Source organism: Lampetra planeri, chromosome 49 (assembly GCF_965212315.1).
Source record: "Lampetra planeri chromosome 49, kcLamPlan1.2.h2, whole genome shotgun sequence".
Taxonomy (NCBI): domain Eukaryota; kingdom Metazoa; phylum Chordata; class Hyperoartia; order Petromyzontiformes; family Petromyzontidae; genus Lampetra; species Lampetra planeri.
In genome coordinates, this window is record NC_136155.1 from 2,244,235 (window position 1) to 2,258,843 (window position 14,609).

The following is a 14,609-nucleotide window of genomic DNA, read 5'->3' on the forward strand; positions in this document are numbered from 1 at the left end:
CAAATCGGAGTACAGTCGTACACCACGTTGTGGGCAAGTCAACAGTGGTTGCCTTATGGATATACTCGCACCCGGCCATATTAATGTAGAATTCCCACAACTTTCAGGGCTGTGCAACAGCAGATCAGCACCGCCACATTGCTCATTTGAACAAAAAATAGTTTAAACTTCAATGAGTGCACGATAATAGTAACGAGGCATAAACAGTAGAACTAAACAACGTTAAACAATAAAGCGTGTTTAATATTACAAACCACACGTATATCCATTATTAAAGGTACAAAACAAAAACATGGTAACTGAACAATATATTATACAAATTCCACGTTACCATGAAATGATGTATAAAAATGTATAGTTGTGCTGTGCCTTGTATTCAATGGGGAAATTCCACAGTGTTATATTACAATAGCCGAAAAGTAATGCCTCCCCTACTTATTATCTCAATTCATTAATTCCCGTAAAACCGATGCAAAGTCCTAGATATTCCACGACACGAATCTCATGCACGTGTGTCCGCATGGCAAGAGGCCTCCCACCTACTCACAACATCAACTCCGGACCACTCGCAAGCCAAAGGACGTCAGCGGCCATGGCAATTTGGCTGGACCTGTGCCACCCCATTCCCCCATTCACCACCACACAGCCCCATATCCGGCAAGCTCTGTTTATTACACTGGTCAATAAAAAAAAACATTTTTTTCTGGCCTAGACTTTTGCAGCTGTTTTAGACTCATTTCAGGGTGATGATTCCAAATATGATCTCAGATTTGCTTTATCACATCATTTTTATGCTATCGGCATACCCCATTTTCATTTATTTTACCCGAAATTAACTCTGTCATATATGATTGCAAGTTGTTGCGAGTCAGTGACTGCTTTATTGTTAAAATATGGTGCTGTATTTTTAGGATGGTGTGTTTATAATATAATTTTATGTAGATATCCACATTTATTTAATATTTTTCTTCTGCAGTTTTTATTGAAAATGCAATATTTGATATCTCAAAAACTGATGCTAGATTTGGAATCAGCACCCCAAAATTACCTTAAAACCGTTGGAATACCTTATGCCAGAAAAAGTGTGTTGACCGATGTTATTGACCTGTTTGGCCCCTCTGAAGGCTGTCTCCCTGTTGCAGTGTCATTTTAAAATGGTACCGCTGTAAGGAAGCCGTTAGCAAATGGTTCACGTGATGCTGGTGAGACCTTTCACCATGACGAAATAATGTCCCTTGCTCATTTGGTGCAAAATATATAATAAGACGGAGACTGTTGAAAAAAAGAAAATGTTCATGGCATTTCCATGCATAAACAAATAAAGGTTTGTATCAGTTACATACAGAGTTATACAAGAAAGATACAAGGAATTAATCTTTTGGGGTATCCATCATATAATACGTAGCACCATTAATGTAAAACATATTGCAGACTTGCAGTGGCTGGGGTTCAAAGTGGGCCATACATCTTTAATCACCAATGACGCGTCTTTGCCACATGTGAATACGACAATCCCACCACGTCTGCGCTGCGAGTGAAAAGGAAACGAAAAAGTTGTGGAGGTGGAGGTACGAGCGAGATAAGTGAGGGTCGGAGAGTTGGTACTAATTGCAGAGTGTGGCTAATTGAGACAGAGCTACCAGCATTTGCTTGGCTTGTGTGCTCCACCCAACAAATGTCTGGCCTCCTCCCCACGCACACATAAGGACTTTTTAGTGTTTTTGTCTCTTCCATTTATGGTATTTAGAGGGTTGCTCTAAGACCGGTTTAGACCAAGCAAAGGCTGAAAGTGAAAATACGAGAGAGGTCGTAGTTTTATTTTGGGATGTTCTCTATTGTGTGTGTGTGTGTTCTCCAGGCACTCCTGTCTCCTCATATGAGAACAGAATTATCACTTGAAATAGATTTGACAATCGTCCAATAAGACCTTGCCTTGTGACTCAATGGGGCTCTCCTGGGTAAATAAGATGGTAATTATACAAAAAACATACAATAATCACCCTTCACTACACGAGCTGTCTTTAAAAAAAATGTGATTCACTTGGGACAGTGACTTTGCTCCCCACCTTTCCATTCCCCCGCTCCCCACAACCGGTTTAGTTTATGTTGACGGTGTGTACGAGCGTCACGACATAATGTAACGGTCCGGCGCATTGCCTCAATGAAAAAACAAATGTGATTCGCATTAATTAAAAAAGCACTACCTCAAAGTCTCTCAAATGAACGAAGCAATATCTCTGTGTGCCATCCCTTTGCTTAACTTACGAGTAGTAATTCTAGATTTGATTCTGGATTTGAAGTTTTCGTGACTGCAAGGATCCATACTCTTTGGTTTTTTCGGTAAAGTCACATAGGTGAAAATAAAATAAAAACAACTAAATTAAATCACGACATTTCGGGCGCAACACAAGCGTCTATCTTCATGTGGGGACAAACAGCGAAAAAACAATCGCTTAAGTATTTCTAAGAAATGGCTGTGACAAGGGATGATATAGCTGCGGGGGGAGAGGGGGGGAGGAGCCAGGGTGAGTGTGGGGGCGGGGTGTGGGCTGGGAGGTGGGCATGGAGTTCAAACTAAAGCTGTTGAATAGAAACAATGGGCTGGGGGGCGAACCTAGAGTTCAAACTGAAACTGTTGGGGGAAGTGGGCTCTGCAAGTAGTACCCAAGGTAACTTGGCTTAAAAGTCACCCCTTGGTTAGCCGAAGCTCCCATTGCCCATCCACTTTAACCATTGCAAACACACAGCACAATTTTTAAACGAAAGCCACTAATACTTAGTAAAAGCATACATTAATACACCTGAATGGTGAAATTGGCATGTCACCTTGTAACCTGGGATTTAAAAGGATATAAACACTTTTACACCATTCATCACATTGGTTTCTTTTTCATATAAAACTTTAGAAAATGAAATTGAATGAAAAATTAAATGATAAAGACACCAATAAAAGTAATTGGTTTCAAAGAATAAAAAATACACGATGGCAGACATGATAAAGGCACTAATTATAAATACCCTAGTGTCAGGGATACTTTGTCATTTTACAATTTCTAGGTCAATTGTGTTTCAAGGAATACATTTTCGGAGCGCTCAAACTCATAATCAAATTGCTGAGTTTAATAAAGAACTCCCTTTGTGAATGACAAAAATTACAATAAAACCACGCCATTTATGCCACTCTTTGCGGCAGCAAAGCTCCTGATGCTGTAGCAAGCTCCTGAGAATCCGGCTGCGTGGCATTGACGACCTCAGTACGGGAAGGCAGCCACGGATATTATGACCACGAACGTGGTTTGATGGTCCACCTTCCCCGTCTCGCTGAAGGACAACGCTCGCACCTTGAGGCGGTAAATGCGGTTGTCCTGCAGGGCCTTGCGCGCAAATATTATCGCGCGGCCGCCGCCGTTACTGCCGCCCCCACCGCCGTTGGCCGAGCCAAAGAAGCTCGAGACGGAGGCGACGGAGGCTCCCTCCTCGCGCACGCCGAATGGCGACGTGGCCTCGTGCTCCATGCTGTAGAAGGAGGTGCGCGTGTGGGGTCGGCCCGCGCGCGTGAAGGCGCTCAGGCGGATGAGGTCGGTGCCTGCAGGGACTCCAGCGGGCAGCGACACCAGCTTGTACTCCAGCACGAAGGGCACGAAGGTGCACTCCAGGTCGCTGGCGCTCGGGCAGGACCTCACGCAGTGGCTGCACGGGGTAGAGGGACAGGGAGGCAATGTCAACGTGAGGGCTATAAGAATGGGTATGGGGCACACTCACAGTTTAATTAAGCATAAGTAATACGTTAATTTAATGAATTATCTGGAATCCAAAGACGTAGGTACTAATTTATGTGCAGGTGTTCGGCAGCTTAGAATTGGGTGTAAAGCAGCTTTATCTGACACTGAATCAGGTGCGTAAGCTCTGAACATTTCTCACGCAGTCCGAAATTATCTAAAACCCCACTGCACTCAAGTTCAGATAATTTATCAGATGATTATCTGAACTGGTCCTGGACCTCTCCTAGGTTGACTCAGCCTCAAATGAGTAGCTGGTGCAAAGTGTAAACATTGCCACTAGGGAGACAAAGGTGGTCGGGCATAGTGCTGGGCATCCACCCCCTCACTCTGTCTGTTGTTGTTGTCATTGTTGTTGTATCCTCAAATCTTAAAACTAAATTTTAACCCACTTCCCAATGTGGTATCGACTGCAAACTTGGTATACTTACGTCATACTGATGCCAATACTATATGCCATTATAAAAAATAATTAAACATTATTTTGTCTTTTGATGCGTGGCTGCGTGAATTCGTGGGTGGGTTAGTGGGTGAGTGACGGTGCGAGTTAATGGCTGAGTGACTGTGTGAGTTAGTGGGTGAGTTAGTGGGTGAGTGACCGTGCGAGTTTGCGTGTTGTTGTGATCTGCAGTATAGTGGCTGAACACAGTACGGGTGAGACACAACACGGGGTGAACGAATCAATGCACGTGCACAGCAGCAGCACGAACTGGTGACTTGAGTATCACTCCTTGCAGGTGACGTGCTGATGAGTGCTGTGCACCTTGAGGACGAGTCCTTCTGATACCCCGACGGGCAGGGCGTGTCCACACACTGGTACCCGCCCCGTATGTTGAAGCACATCCGACTGGGTCCGCACTTGACGTTCTGCTCCGAGCACTCGTCCACATCTGGCGATACACACAGGTGACCCCCCCCCACGTTCACTTAATGCAGTGGTTCTTCACCTTTACTGTAGCCTGCACTCCATTGGTTCTCAGAAAGGGCATCTCGCACCCCCAGGGAGTGCGTGCACCCCAGGTTAAGAACCGCTGGCTTACTGCACGCCACGGACACGTGTTCACTCTGCATGCATATACGCGTCAATAAGTGACCCCGTTCACTTATTGACGTGTATGAAATGCGCAGCAAAGACAAACACATCCCCACTTGTTCGTGTAGACTCCTGCGGAGAGTGCTGCGAGCGAACGCCGCTGTATCTGCAGTTCTAATGTTGGAACATTTGCGAGAATGGTTATTTTAGGCCTGAGGTTTACCTAGCGGAGGCACAGGGAAACACACCGATACCAATATGCACGGATGTTTTGTATGATCGACAGAAATAACATCTCGATTGCTTGGACTATAGTGCAATGTGCAAACCGTTGGTTCTAGATTTGAGGTGTTCGTGACTGCAAGGGTTCATACTCTTTGTTTTTTTCGGTAAAGTCACGTGGGTAAAAAAGGAAAATAAATTAAATCACGACATTTCGGAGGCAACACAAGCTTCCGTCTTCAGGTGGAACCGTCACAGCACTTGATACACCAATGTTGGAGGTGATGCTCGGCCAATATTTAAATTAACCTCCGTTCTTTTACGTTATAATGAGCAGCGCGTAGTGAAAAGCTCGTAAACCGCGTGAACAAATTCCTGCGGAGGGAGCTGGTAGGAACGTTGGGTTGCTCGGTCAATGGCCAGGGTCAACGGCGGCGTGGTGTATTCCGCAAATATGGCCGACTGTGAGGGCGGGCACAAGCCGGCGTGAGTAGGTTAAACGTTGAGTTTTATAAGTGCACCACGGGGTGACCAGCCCCTCCCCACCCAGCCCCACACCTCCCATTAAGTGGCCTAAATCAACACTCGTTCATACATCACGGATACTCAGCATTAAAGCAACAACAACTCCCAAGCGAATACATTTCCTCGTCTTTGCTGCTGCTGTGACTTACCCTGGCAGGTCCGGCCGTTGGTGGCGAGGCGGTAGCCGCCAGGACAGAGACAGGAGAAGCTCCCGGGAGAGTTCCTGCACTCGTGCTGGCATCTGTCTGCCTCCCGGCACTCATCAACGTCTGCAGAGAATCGGGGCGGAGGAGGGTGAGAGCCACAGCAGCACCCACCGTCTGTACGCGGCAGCCTCATAGCACGCCCGCCTGCGACTCGTAGCTCAGGAACACGGTCGTTAGTGGAGGAATAAACAGCTGAAAGGTGTGCAAAACAACCAGGGAAGAGGATGGATGCTTGCGGTTACATTGAGAGAGAGAGAGAGGACCCACGTGGGTTAATAACTGCATCCTAACTAGGATAAGCACCCTTGGACAGGAAACGTCGCTAGAGGGGGCGATGGCCAAGCATAATGAAGGAAGTGGCAGCCAAGGAATGGAACTCGTCTGAAAGAGATGGAGCAATGAGATCAGTGTGTGTGCATGTGCCGGATAGACCATTGCATTGCGGGTTTATGAGTGGTGGTGGCCACCGGAAAGACCTTCATCCAGGAGTAGATTGATCATGGCTGATGATGGTGATGGTAGTATACTGATGAGTTGATCAGTTTGAGTCCCACAGCCAGCTGCTAATATCTAACAAAATAAGCAAACTAAATGCCGTCCGTCACGTATCATTCCCTTCACGTAAAAAAAATAAAGTATTTTACAGATCCCATTAGCTACACAGCGTTCTGAGAGTTCGCAATTTTAGCAGCATCAGCTCTTATTGAAATATCTCATATCTCTTATCTATTACAATTTCTATTGTCCTGTTTATTGCTGGCTACTAGATGTTTTGGACCTTTAGACCAGTGCTTTACAAACTGTGTACATGATGCTGTATATCCTCAATATTTTTCACATGAAGCCCCAAGCCAGCGGTTGAAATGTTGTGTCGAAAGTACATTCCCACGTTAAAGGCAGGTCTCATCATCATCATCATCGGCCATGATCAATCCACTGCAGATTAAAGCCCTCCTCAAGCTGTTGCCATCCCTCACTGCCCCACGTGGCCTTTGGGCCTGCGCTCAGCGCAAGTTTTCATCAAGGGGGCTGTGCACGTGCGGCAAGGCAACGCTCAGAGGAGCGCCGCGCGGTGTGCACCGTGTGGCAGGCGCGCCGTACCGAGGCAGCTGGTGCCGTACTCCCGGTACCCCTCGGGGCACTGCTCGGCGACGGTGCGCGTGGACACGGAGCGGACGCTTCCCCCACCCGTGCCGTAGCCCAGCAGTGCCAGCAGCTGCCCCGCGTTCTGCAGCTGCACCACGTCGCCCCTGTCCTGCCGCACCGTCAACACTGCGTGCACCGCACACGCCCCGCGCACACACACACACATCAGCGCCGGACAAGAACAAAGATCCCCCGTATAACCTGAACAGACTGTAGGGGCAAGTGCTGTTAGCAAGCACCAATGAAGGCCGGCACGGCACACGATGGGGTGGGTGGCCAGCACCACGCCCGGCCGCCTTCGTCTCGCTAGTGGCGATATTTTTACGCATTGCACCAGGTACTTATTTGAGGCTGAGTCGACCTAGGGGAGGCTCAGGACCGGCTTAAATAACCGTGACCTGGTGTTGGCCGTGAGTGGGAATCGAACTCGTGTCGCCGGGTTCATAGTGCAGCGCACTAACCACGACACTACCACTCCCTGCCACATACACACACACACAATCAGCGCTGGACACACACGCCCCACACACACACATCAGCACCACGCAGAGATCTGCGAACAGCGTCCTGTGCATGAGTGTAATTTTTCAAAGTGTGCTCCACGTAGGCCATTCTTTAAGGCGTATTTTTTGTACAGCAGCGTGGCGCAGCAGTTACACTCGCGCCTCACGGCAAGAAGGGCCTGCGTTTGATTCCGGCTCAGGCACTCTGCTGTGTGGAGTTTGCACGTTCTCCCCATGTTCTGCATGGGTTTCCTCCGGGTCCTCTGGTTTCCTCTCATCGCTAAACAAAAAACAATGCAACTTGCATTGAACCAAACATCCCAATGCTGAAAAATTGCCTGCAAATTACTTAATCGGGATTACAAATGGCAACATTGCCCCACTGCTGCGAAAAACTCGGCAGGACTCTGCTGAAGAAGAGCCTTTAGACTCAACGAGGCTTTCCTGGTCAAACAAGTGGAATAAAAATCACAATAAGTATGTTCTTGTGTAGATGTTGATTTAACAACACGCAAAGAAGTGTGCTCACAAACATCAGGCAGGTACGGCCCCCATATCGTGACCACCACACTGCACGGCACAGTGCCCTCGGCCCTGTCAAAGCCATCGGCTTAAAGGAGCTGAAGGAGTGGCCGTATTATTGCTTAGGCCACCAAACATTGTGTTTTCAGTTCCTATTGTGATGGGTTTTTTCATCATTTGCAGGAAGTGTTCGTCATGAATCATCCCTTTAATGAGCCACCCAGATTAACGTCTGGGTGCCAGATACGGCTGTGTGGAGGATCAGGCAGCACACTTCAACCAGAACTGCACAATGGCGTTTTAGGTTCTCAGGGTTATGCGTCGCCTAGCAGTGTTGTGATAGAAGAAACGTTATGTCCTTTGAAAGCCTGAATGAGCAGACAATGCAACACCGAATGTTTGGATTCATCCGCTGAGCCTGGACTTTGTTGAACATCTCACAAATGCGTATGTGTACATCTTTCTCAGGAAGCAACATTTACGAAGAGATTACATTTGCTCTTTCCTCTGCGTAACAATGACCTCATTTCTAGCTCGGGGCAAAAACATTTGGCAATGCACAGGAAAGCGGCCACGAGAACAAACGGATCATTCACCTGCCGCTGGAACGTCCACGACGCCACCCACTCCATTGCTGCCGCCACCACCGCCGTTCCTCCCAGAGCAGGATCGCCCATCGGGGAGCAAATGCTGACCGGGGGGGCAGACGCAGTGGAAACTGCCGGGCGAATTGCGGCACTGGTGCTTGCACGGCCGCGGTGCCTGATGGCACTCGTCGATGTCTGGACACGTGGTGGGGCACGGGGGTGGGGGGGGAAGGAGGGGGTGTAGGTGGCACACGGCAGTTTGCGTTTTAAGGAAATCGACAGGACAGCCGCGCGGGGCGGCTTGGGACGTTCCTGCCACTACCCTTAGGATCGCCGATAAACTTGCTTTAACCTGTTTAACACGTAGGCTTTCGCGGCCAATATCATCCGTAATGCATGTTTTTTAGGGTTAGATCGCGTAAATATTTAAATGTGTCGTTAAACCGTCATACTCAGATTGTAAATGTTGTGGCTTTGCTCTCCAACACACCGGTGTGCTGTACTAGTAACGAATTGGCCACGTTCTGTTTTCGTGACAAACCTTACTAATTGGCTGTGTCGGGTGGTGGCGGGTTTAACGACACACTTAAATATTTACGCAATCTAACCCAAAAAAACCTCTATCGCTTTAACCTGTTGGGAGCCCTTTGACGTTCGTAAAACAAGCAACCAAAATTGCCGGGGCGCTGGTGGCTACGCACGACTATAAATCAGACACCGTGACGGTGAGGGTTGGTGGATGTTGCCCATCTCCCGACAATGCCACGGCACGATGGCGCACGGCACGTGAATGGATTTCCATCATGTGGGATCGAGCGTTGCTCCCCCCCACCCCCCCCTCCTCGCACGAGTGGGTTTTCGTCGGGGCACTCCGGTTTCCTCCCACAAGTATCAACGCGCACAAATGGATTTGGTCAAACATCCAAACATAGGACCACAGAGCTTGGGCATTTGTTGGCGCCGATTCTGGCCGCCTTCCCATTCACGGTTTCCCACGCCTCTGTGCGGAAAAAAAACTGCGCGAGTTAGAAATTCTTATTAAAAAAAGTAAAAAAAAAAAAAGATATTTGTACGAATGACGCTCAGCAAAACAGAATGTGCAGAACTATTAAGAATCCTAAACGTACTCTTTGTTTTTTTTCGGTCAAGTCACGTTGGTAAAAAATTAAATAAAATTAATTAAAACTACTAAATTAAATCTGAAGCAAGTGACAGCCAAATAAAATCACGACGTTGTGATTTCATTTAGTTGTTTTCAGTTATTTTATTTTTTAACTACGTGACTTTACCGAAAAAAACCAAAGAGGACGAATTCTTGCAGTCACGAAAGCTTCAAATCTAGAATCCTAAACGTGTTTTTTTTCGTGCCTTTTTTAAGCATTGCTGAAATTTCCTTACCAGGTCAGGCCCACCGAGCTATATAGCTCTTTTTAAATCCTTTATATTAAGTTCGCTTGCTTGCTTAGGACCGTGCAAATCTTTCGGTCGTTTTTTAACCCACTTCCCGTGATTTAATCGAGCTGACATTTTCCACACAGACTCGTTGTGCGTGACAATTAATGTTCGTGAAAAAGTTTTTTCCCCAAATTTGACACTTTTTAGGACAAAAATATTATATTTAATTACCAATTGCTTAATGGTGCAATGCAATCATCTGACCCATATGTGGCAGCCATCTCAAGCCAGAGGACGAGAGGACTCTAGCCGCCACGCATATAAAGGATTTATAGTGAAAAACTTTGTTTTTACTGGTTATACTTATTTCAGAAGTGACATGGAAACAAATGATAGCTCTCTGAAGCGGCTTATCATCACGTGGAAATTGATGGCAGCCACATGATGATAATCCACATATCATCATGACGGTGTTGATGACGATGATGACGACGATGATGACGATGATGACTACGGTCGCAGCGACGGAGCAGCGTGGGTGTCGGGGGGCCCCGGAGTGGCGTGCGTACCCACGCAGGACGAGCGCGAGCCTTGGGAGCGGTACCCCCTGGGGCAGCTGCAGCGGTGGCCCCCGTGCGTGTTCTCGCACACCTGGTTGTAGGCACACCTGTGCGTCCCCTCCCTGCATTCATCCACGTCTGACGAGCAACCACAGGCAGGGCGTCGTTCGACGCAGTGCAGCTCCGTCAGAAAATGTAATAATAGTCCGAAGCAAGCGACAGCCATCGAGTCCCCATGCTCACGTGATCACGGAGTGGTGCTCGTCTCCACGAACGGTCCTGAAGTGGTGCTGCAAACTCCACATTCTTATGGTAGGGATGAGTATAGTCACAGGGAAACTACCGTTGATATGTCGTCATCATTATTGTTGTTGTTAGTGTGGTCTGAGTGGGTATGCATGGGTCTGGGTAAAGATGATGATGATGATGATAACGATCAACATCATCATCAGCACAACTTTAAATGTCAAAGGATCCAGCTCTGACAATTCAAAAGTTAATTCTCAATTAACATCTCGACAGCAAGGCGTGTGGGAAAGTGCAGTGCCCCTTGTGTGGATAAAGGATCATGGGAAGGGCTCTCTAACGCAGAGAGATGCAGGGCACGACGCCGGCAGCACAGCGGAAGTAATAAAATATAACTCATCACGTCGGAGATGCTGGTTGAAGCAAACACAATGAGTGGGCCCCCCCCCCCCCCCACGGCCGTGACCGCCCGTCGCCCACCCTGGCAGGTGCCGTTGTGGTCCCGCAGCGTCCCGGCGGGGCAGGAGGAGGGCGTGAGGCACCGCGTGCCGCCACGCGCCGCCTTGCACAGAGGGTTGGAGGCACAGCGGCCCCCGCGGCACTCTCCCACCTCTGCGCGACAGGGAGGGGGGGACCGCACGGCGCCGCTCCGTCATTCGATCGACAAGCCGCTAAATGGTGTACTCACTCATTCACAAATTTCCGCGCTTTAACATAATTAATGCATTCGCTCTAACGTTGTCTCTAACCATAACCAACCTAACCGCATTAACCAACGGTAACCCTAACCGCTACGCATTTGCCTCCGCGCGAGAAGAGCGGTGGCGATGCGCGCATACGCACCCACACACTTGTGGCCGCTCATCAGGAATCCCGGGAGGCAGGCGCAGCGGAAGCTGCCGAGGACGTTGAGGCATCGCTGCTGGCAGGGCGCCTCCGCCAGCTCCTCGCACTCGTTCACGTCTGCGGCGGCGGCGGCGGCGGCGGCCGCAGTCGCGGAGAAGCCAAGCAGCAGGAGGGAGGGCGCGGCGCACGTTAGGAGAGGCGGAACACGAGGGACTGGGATTTTTCACTACGCTGGGGGGGGGTGGGGGTGGGGCGGGGGGCGTTGATGGGCATCTCGGGAGAAGAAGCCCGCACCGGATTTGCGACGCAGAAGTCGCCAAATCGATTCCATCTCCCGGCGCGGCGGTTGAAATAAGCGGCAAGTTTCTGAAATTCCCCCCCCCTCCCCCCCCCGCCACCTCTGTTCACCCGGTAGTATGAATGGGGTTCAGCAGGGATAGTCAATCAGCTGGTCACGTGGGGTAGGGTAAGTGCGTGGATCCTGACAGAATGCCATTACACAGACACTGCAGATACGCTGTACACTACATACACTGCAGAGTGCAGGGATTGAGGGGGAGGAGGGGCAGACAACAATTTCGCTGGATTGACGACGTGAAGAAAGACGTAGAACCGAGGGAATTGATCAACGAGCCGAGCCGTGAGATTTGCAGTCGACAGACGGCAATGGCCGGGCTTCGCTCAGACCCGATCGTCGCTACTGAGCAGACGGGCGGGATCTGCGGAACAAGATCAAATTGGAGGGAAGGGGTCACATCATCATCATCATCGCACGCTCGGTGCCCGTAAGGGCGGCTGTACGGCGGGGCGGTTTCCTTGGGGGCGTGGGCATGGGGCACCTCTGCAGCGCGTGCCGTCGGGCGTCCGCGTGAAGCCCGGTCCGCAGCGCACCACGCAGCGGTACGAGCCGGCGGAGTTCTCGCAGTCCTGCCCCAGGTGGCACATGTGCGTGCCCGCCACGCACTCGTCCACGTCTGCACACACGCACACACGCACACACATAACGGCGGCTTGCGTCTAGTTTTTTTAAAGCTGATGATCGTGATGATAATGATGATGATGATGCTCCGGCGTTGGGCTGAATTCCATGCACTCGATCCGGCCAGCTGGCAATCCCGGGGTCAGCGAGTTCAAATCCTGGTTGGGGTCAATTATATGGAGTGACCACTTTGTGGGGTAGTTAACAGCAGATGTCCTATGGATAAGACTCCCCACCATATACATGTCGAATTTCCACCACTGGCTCAGGAAATCAAAGAAGAGCACCGCCTCGATGCTCATCGGAGCAGCAAATCACCGATGAAGCCACCGCCATTGCATTCCACGTGTTCCACTAATCCACCCGGGTTCGTCACCCGAGACTGGAAAAATCTGGGGAACTCTTTAAGCCTCCTCGACCTGGAGTCACGAGCCGCCGTTGACCCCCAGTAAAAAAACCACAGTGGTAAAACAATATCTTTTGTTCTTGCATTACCGGTTATCGGATACGTCTCTAACAATAAATGTAACATATCTACAGCTGCCACGGTGTTAGTGGTTTGCGCGTTGGACTTGCAGTCTATCTCCTGGTGGCGGCAGTTGAGACAATGGGGGCAAAGTTACTTCAACGCCTCCCCCCCCCGCCGCTGCCTTTATGTAGGTCGCGCGTGGCGTAGGGCAGAGTGTGTCTGCGCGTGCCAATCGGTGCATTCGTCGTCAAGATTCCAGTGGAATCGCCTCCTGGTTCCTAAAATTCCGAAGCGGTCGTCGATTCTGAAAGCGGTTACCGGTTCAGCGGTCGCCCCCCTTTTTTTTTTTTTACAACGCTCGCCGATACGCGATTCAACCCCCACGTCCGGGGCAGACGCGTCAGACGTTGCTGGCGGATCGCGAAGCGTGCAGGGGAGGAGGGGGGGGGGGGAGAGGGGGGGTGGTTACCGACACAGGTGTGGTCATCCGGAGCCACAATGTAGCCGCGCGGGCAGGTGCACGAGAAGGTGCCCACGGCGTTTTGGCACAGGTGGGAGCACGGAGGGGCGAGCGCACACTCATCCACGTCTGCACCGGGGGGACGCACGGAGAAAGAGGAACAAGGTGGGGGGGGGGGGGGGTGAGAAAATGTCACCTTGTATTGCATCGATGTCTTTTGAAAAATATATATATTGGAGGCAATGTGCGGGGCCCGATGCGTCACGGCATGATGCATCGGCTATGAAAAACAGGAGGGTTAGAAAGATGGAGAACGAGCTCGCTGGCATCGATGTCTTTAACGCCATGAAGCAGCTCATATATACATATCTACACATTTGATGAATATCTCATTGTTTCAACTGGGACTGCGTGTTACCATTTACATTTACTCTGAAGAAATTGCTCCAATAACAAAACAATTGTTGGTTGATGGCTTCTGAGAATTAACCGTGTGTAGCAAATCCCACTAATCTTCCGATTAGTGGGATTTGCTACACACGGTGCAAAAGACTTGCATTGTTGTTTTCGTCAACTCAGAATGGCAGGTGGCACAATGTGGTCAAATAAAAGCCACTCACCTCCACAGTAGGGGCCCTCCGAGTCAAAGAGAAACCCACGCGGACACCCATCCGTGCTCTCTCCTGCCAAAACAACACAACATTTTAATTCAAAACAAGTATTCTTCCCTAGTTTTGTTGTTGTTCTTGCTGTTCTTAGTTCTCCAGGCAGTTAGAAAAGGACTAATAATAATGGTAAATCAGCCGAGTGGCAAGTCACTCAGGGTCGTGTTCTTAGTCAAGGCTCTGCTCTGGTTCGGCCTCTAACATTTAGACTCAGCCCAGGCTTGAGCCGCTCAGCTGCTTCCAAAGCTGCGCGAGTGAGTGGCTCAGCTGTGGTCTGTCTCAGGCTCAGCTCCAGGGAAATCCTGACCGTGCCTGGGGCCTGGCTCAGAGCCAACTCAAGTGAAGCGTGGGCTTTGAGTCAGCTCACTTGAACCGAAACCAAGCCTGAGCCGGGCCATGATATAAACTCTTGGTCGAGGGTGAATTTTCTGTCTCATTGACCCGCCTTTGAAACTCGTGTCTGGCA

At 49.7% G+C, this 14,609-nt stretch overlaps 1 protein-coding gene across 1 annotated transcript in view; it reads right to left on the reverse strand.

The window, feature by feature from the left end:
- Positions 1-225: 225 nt before the first annotated feature.
- Positions 226-14,609, reverse strand: part of LOC144733963 (hemicentin-1-like) — a 129,060-nt gene continuing 114,676 nt past the window's right edge. Inside the window, exons 98-108 of the mRNA XM_078615992.1 lie at positions 14,099-14,161; positions 13,488-13,607; positions 12,410-12,544; positions 11,568-11,687; positions 11,205-11,336; positions 10,488-10,616; positions 8,533-8,718; positions 6,867-7,037; positions 5,709-5,828; positions 4,543-4,669; positions 226-3,690 (exon numbers count right to left, since the gene is read on the reverse strand). Of these exons, the coding sequence (XP_078472118.1) occupies positions 3,252-3,690; positions 4,543-4,669; positions 5,709-5,828; positions 6,867-7,037; positions 8,533-8,718; positions 10,488-10,616; positions 11,205-11,336; positions 11,568-11,687; positions 12,410-12,544; positions 13,488-13,607; positions 14,099-14,161 (1,742 nt within the window). The 3' untranslated portion in view covers positions 226-3,251. The remainder of the gene's footprint in view (positions 3,691-4,542; positions 4,670-5,708; positions 5,829-6,866; positions 7,038-8,532; positions 8,719-10,487; positions 10,617-11,204; positions 11,337-11,567; positions 11,688-12,409; positions 12,545-13,487; positions 13,608-14,098; positions 14,162-14,609) is intronic.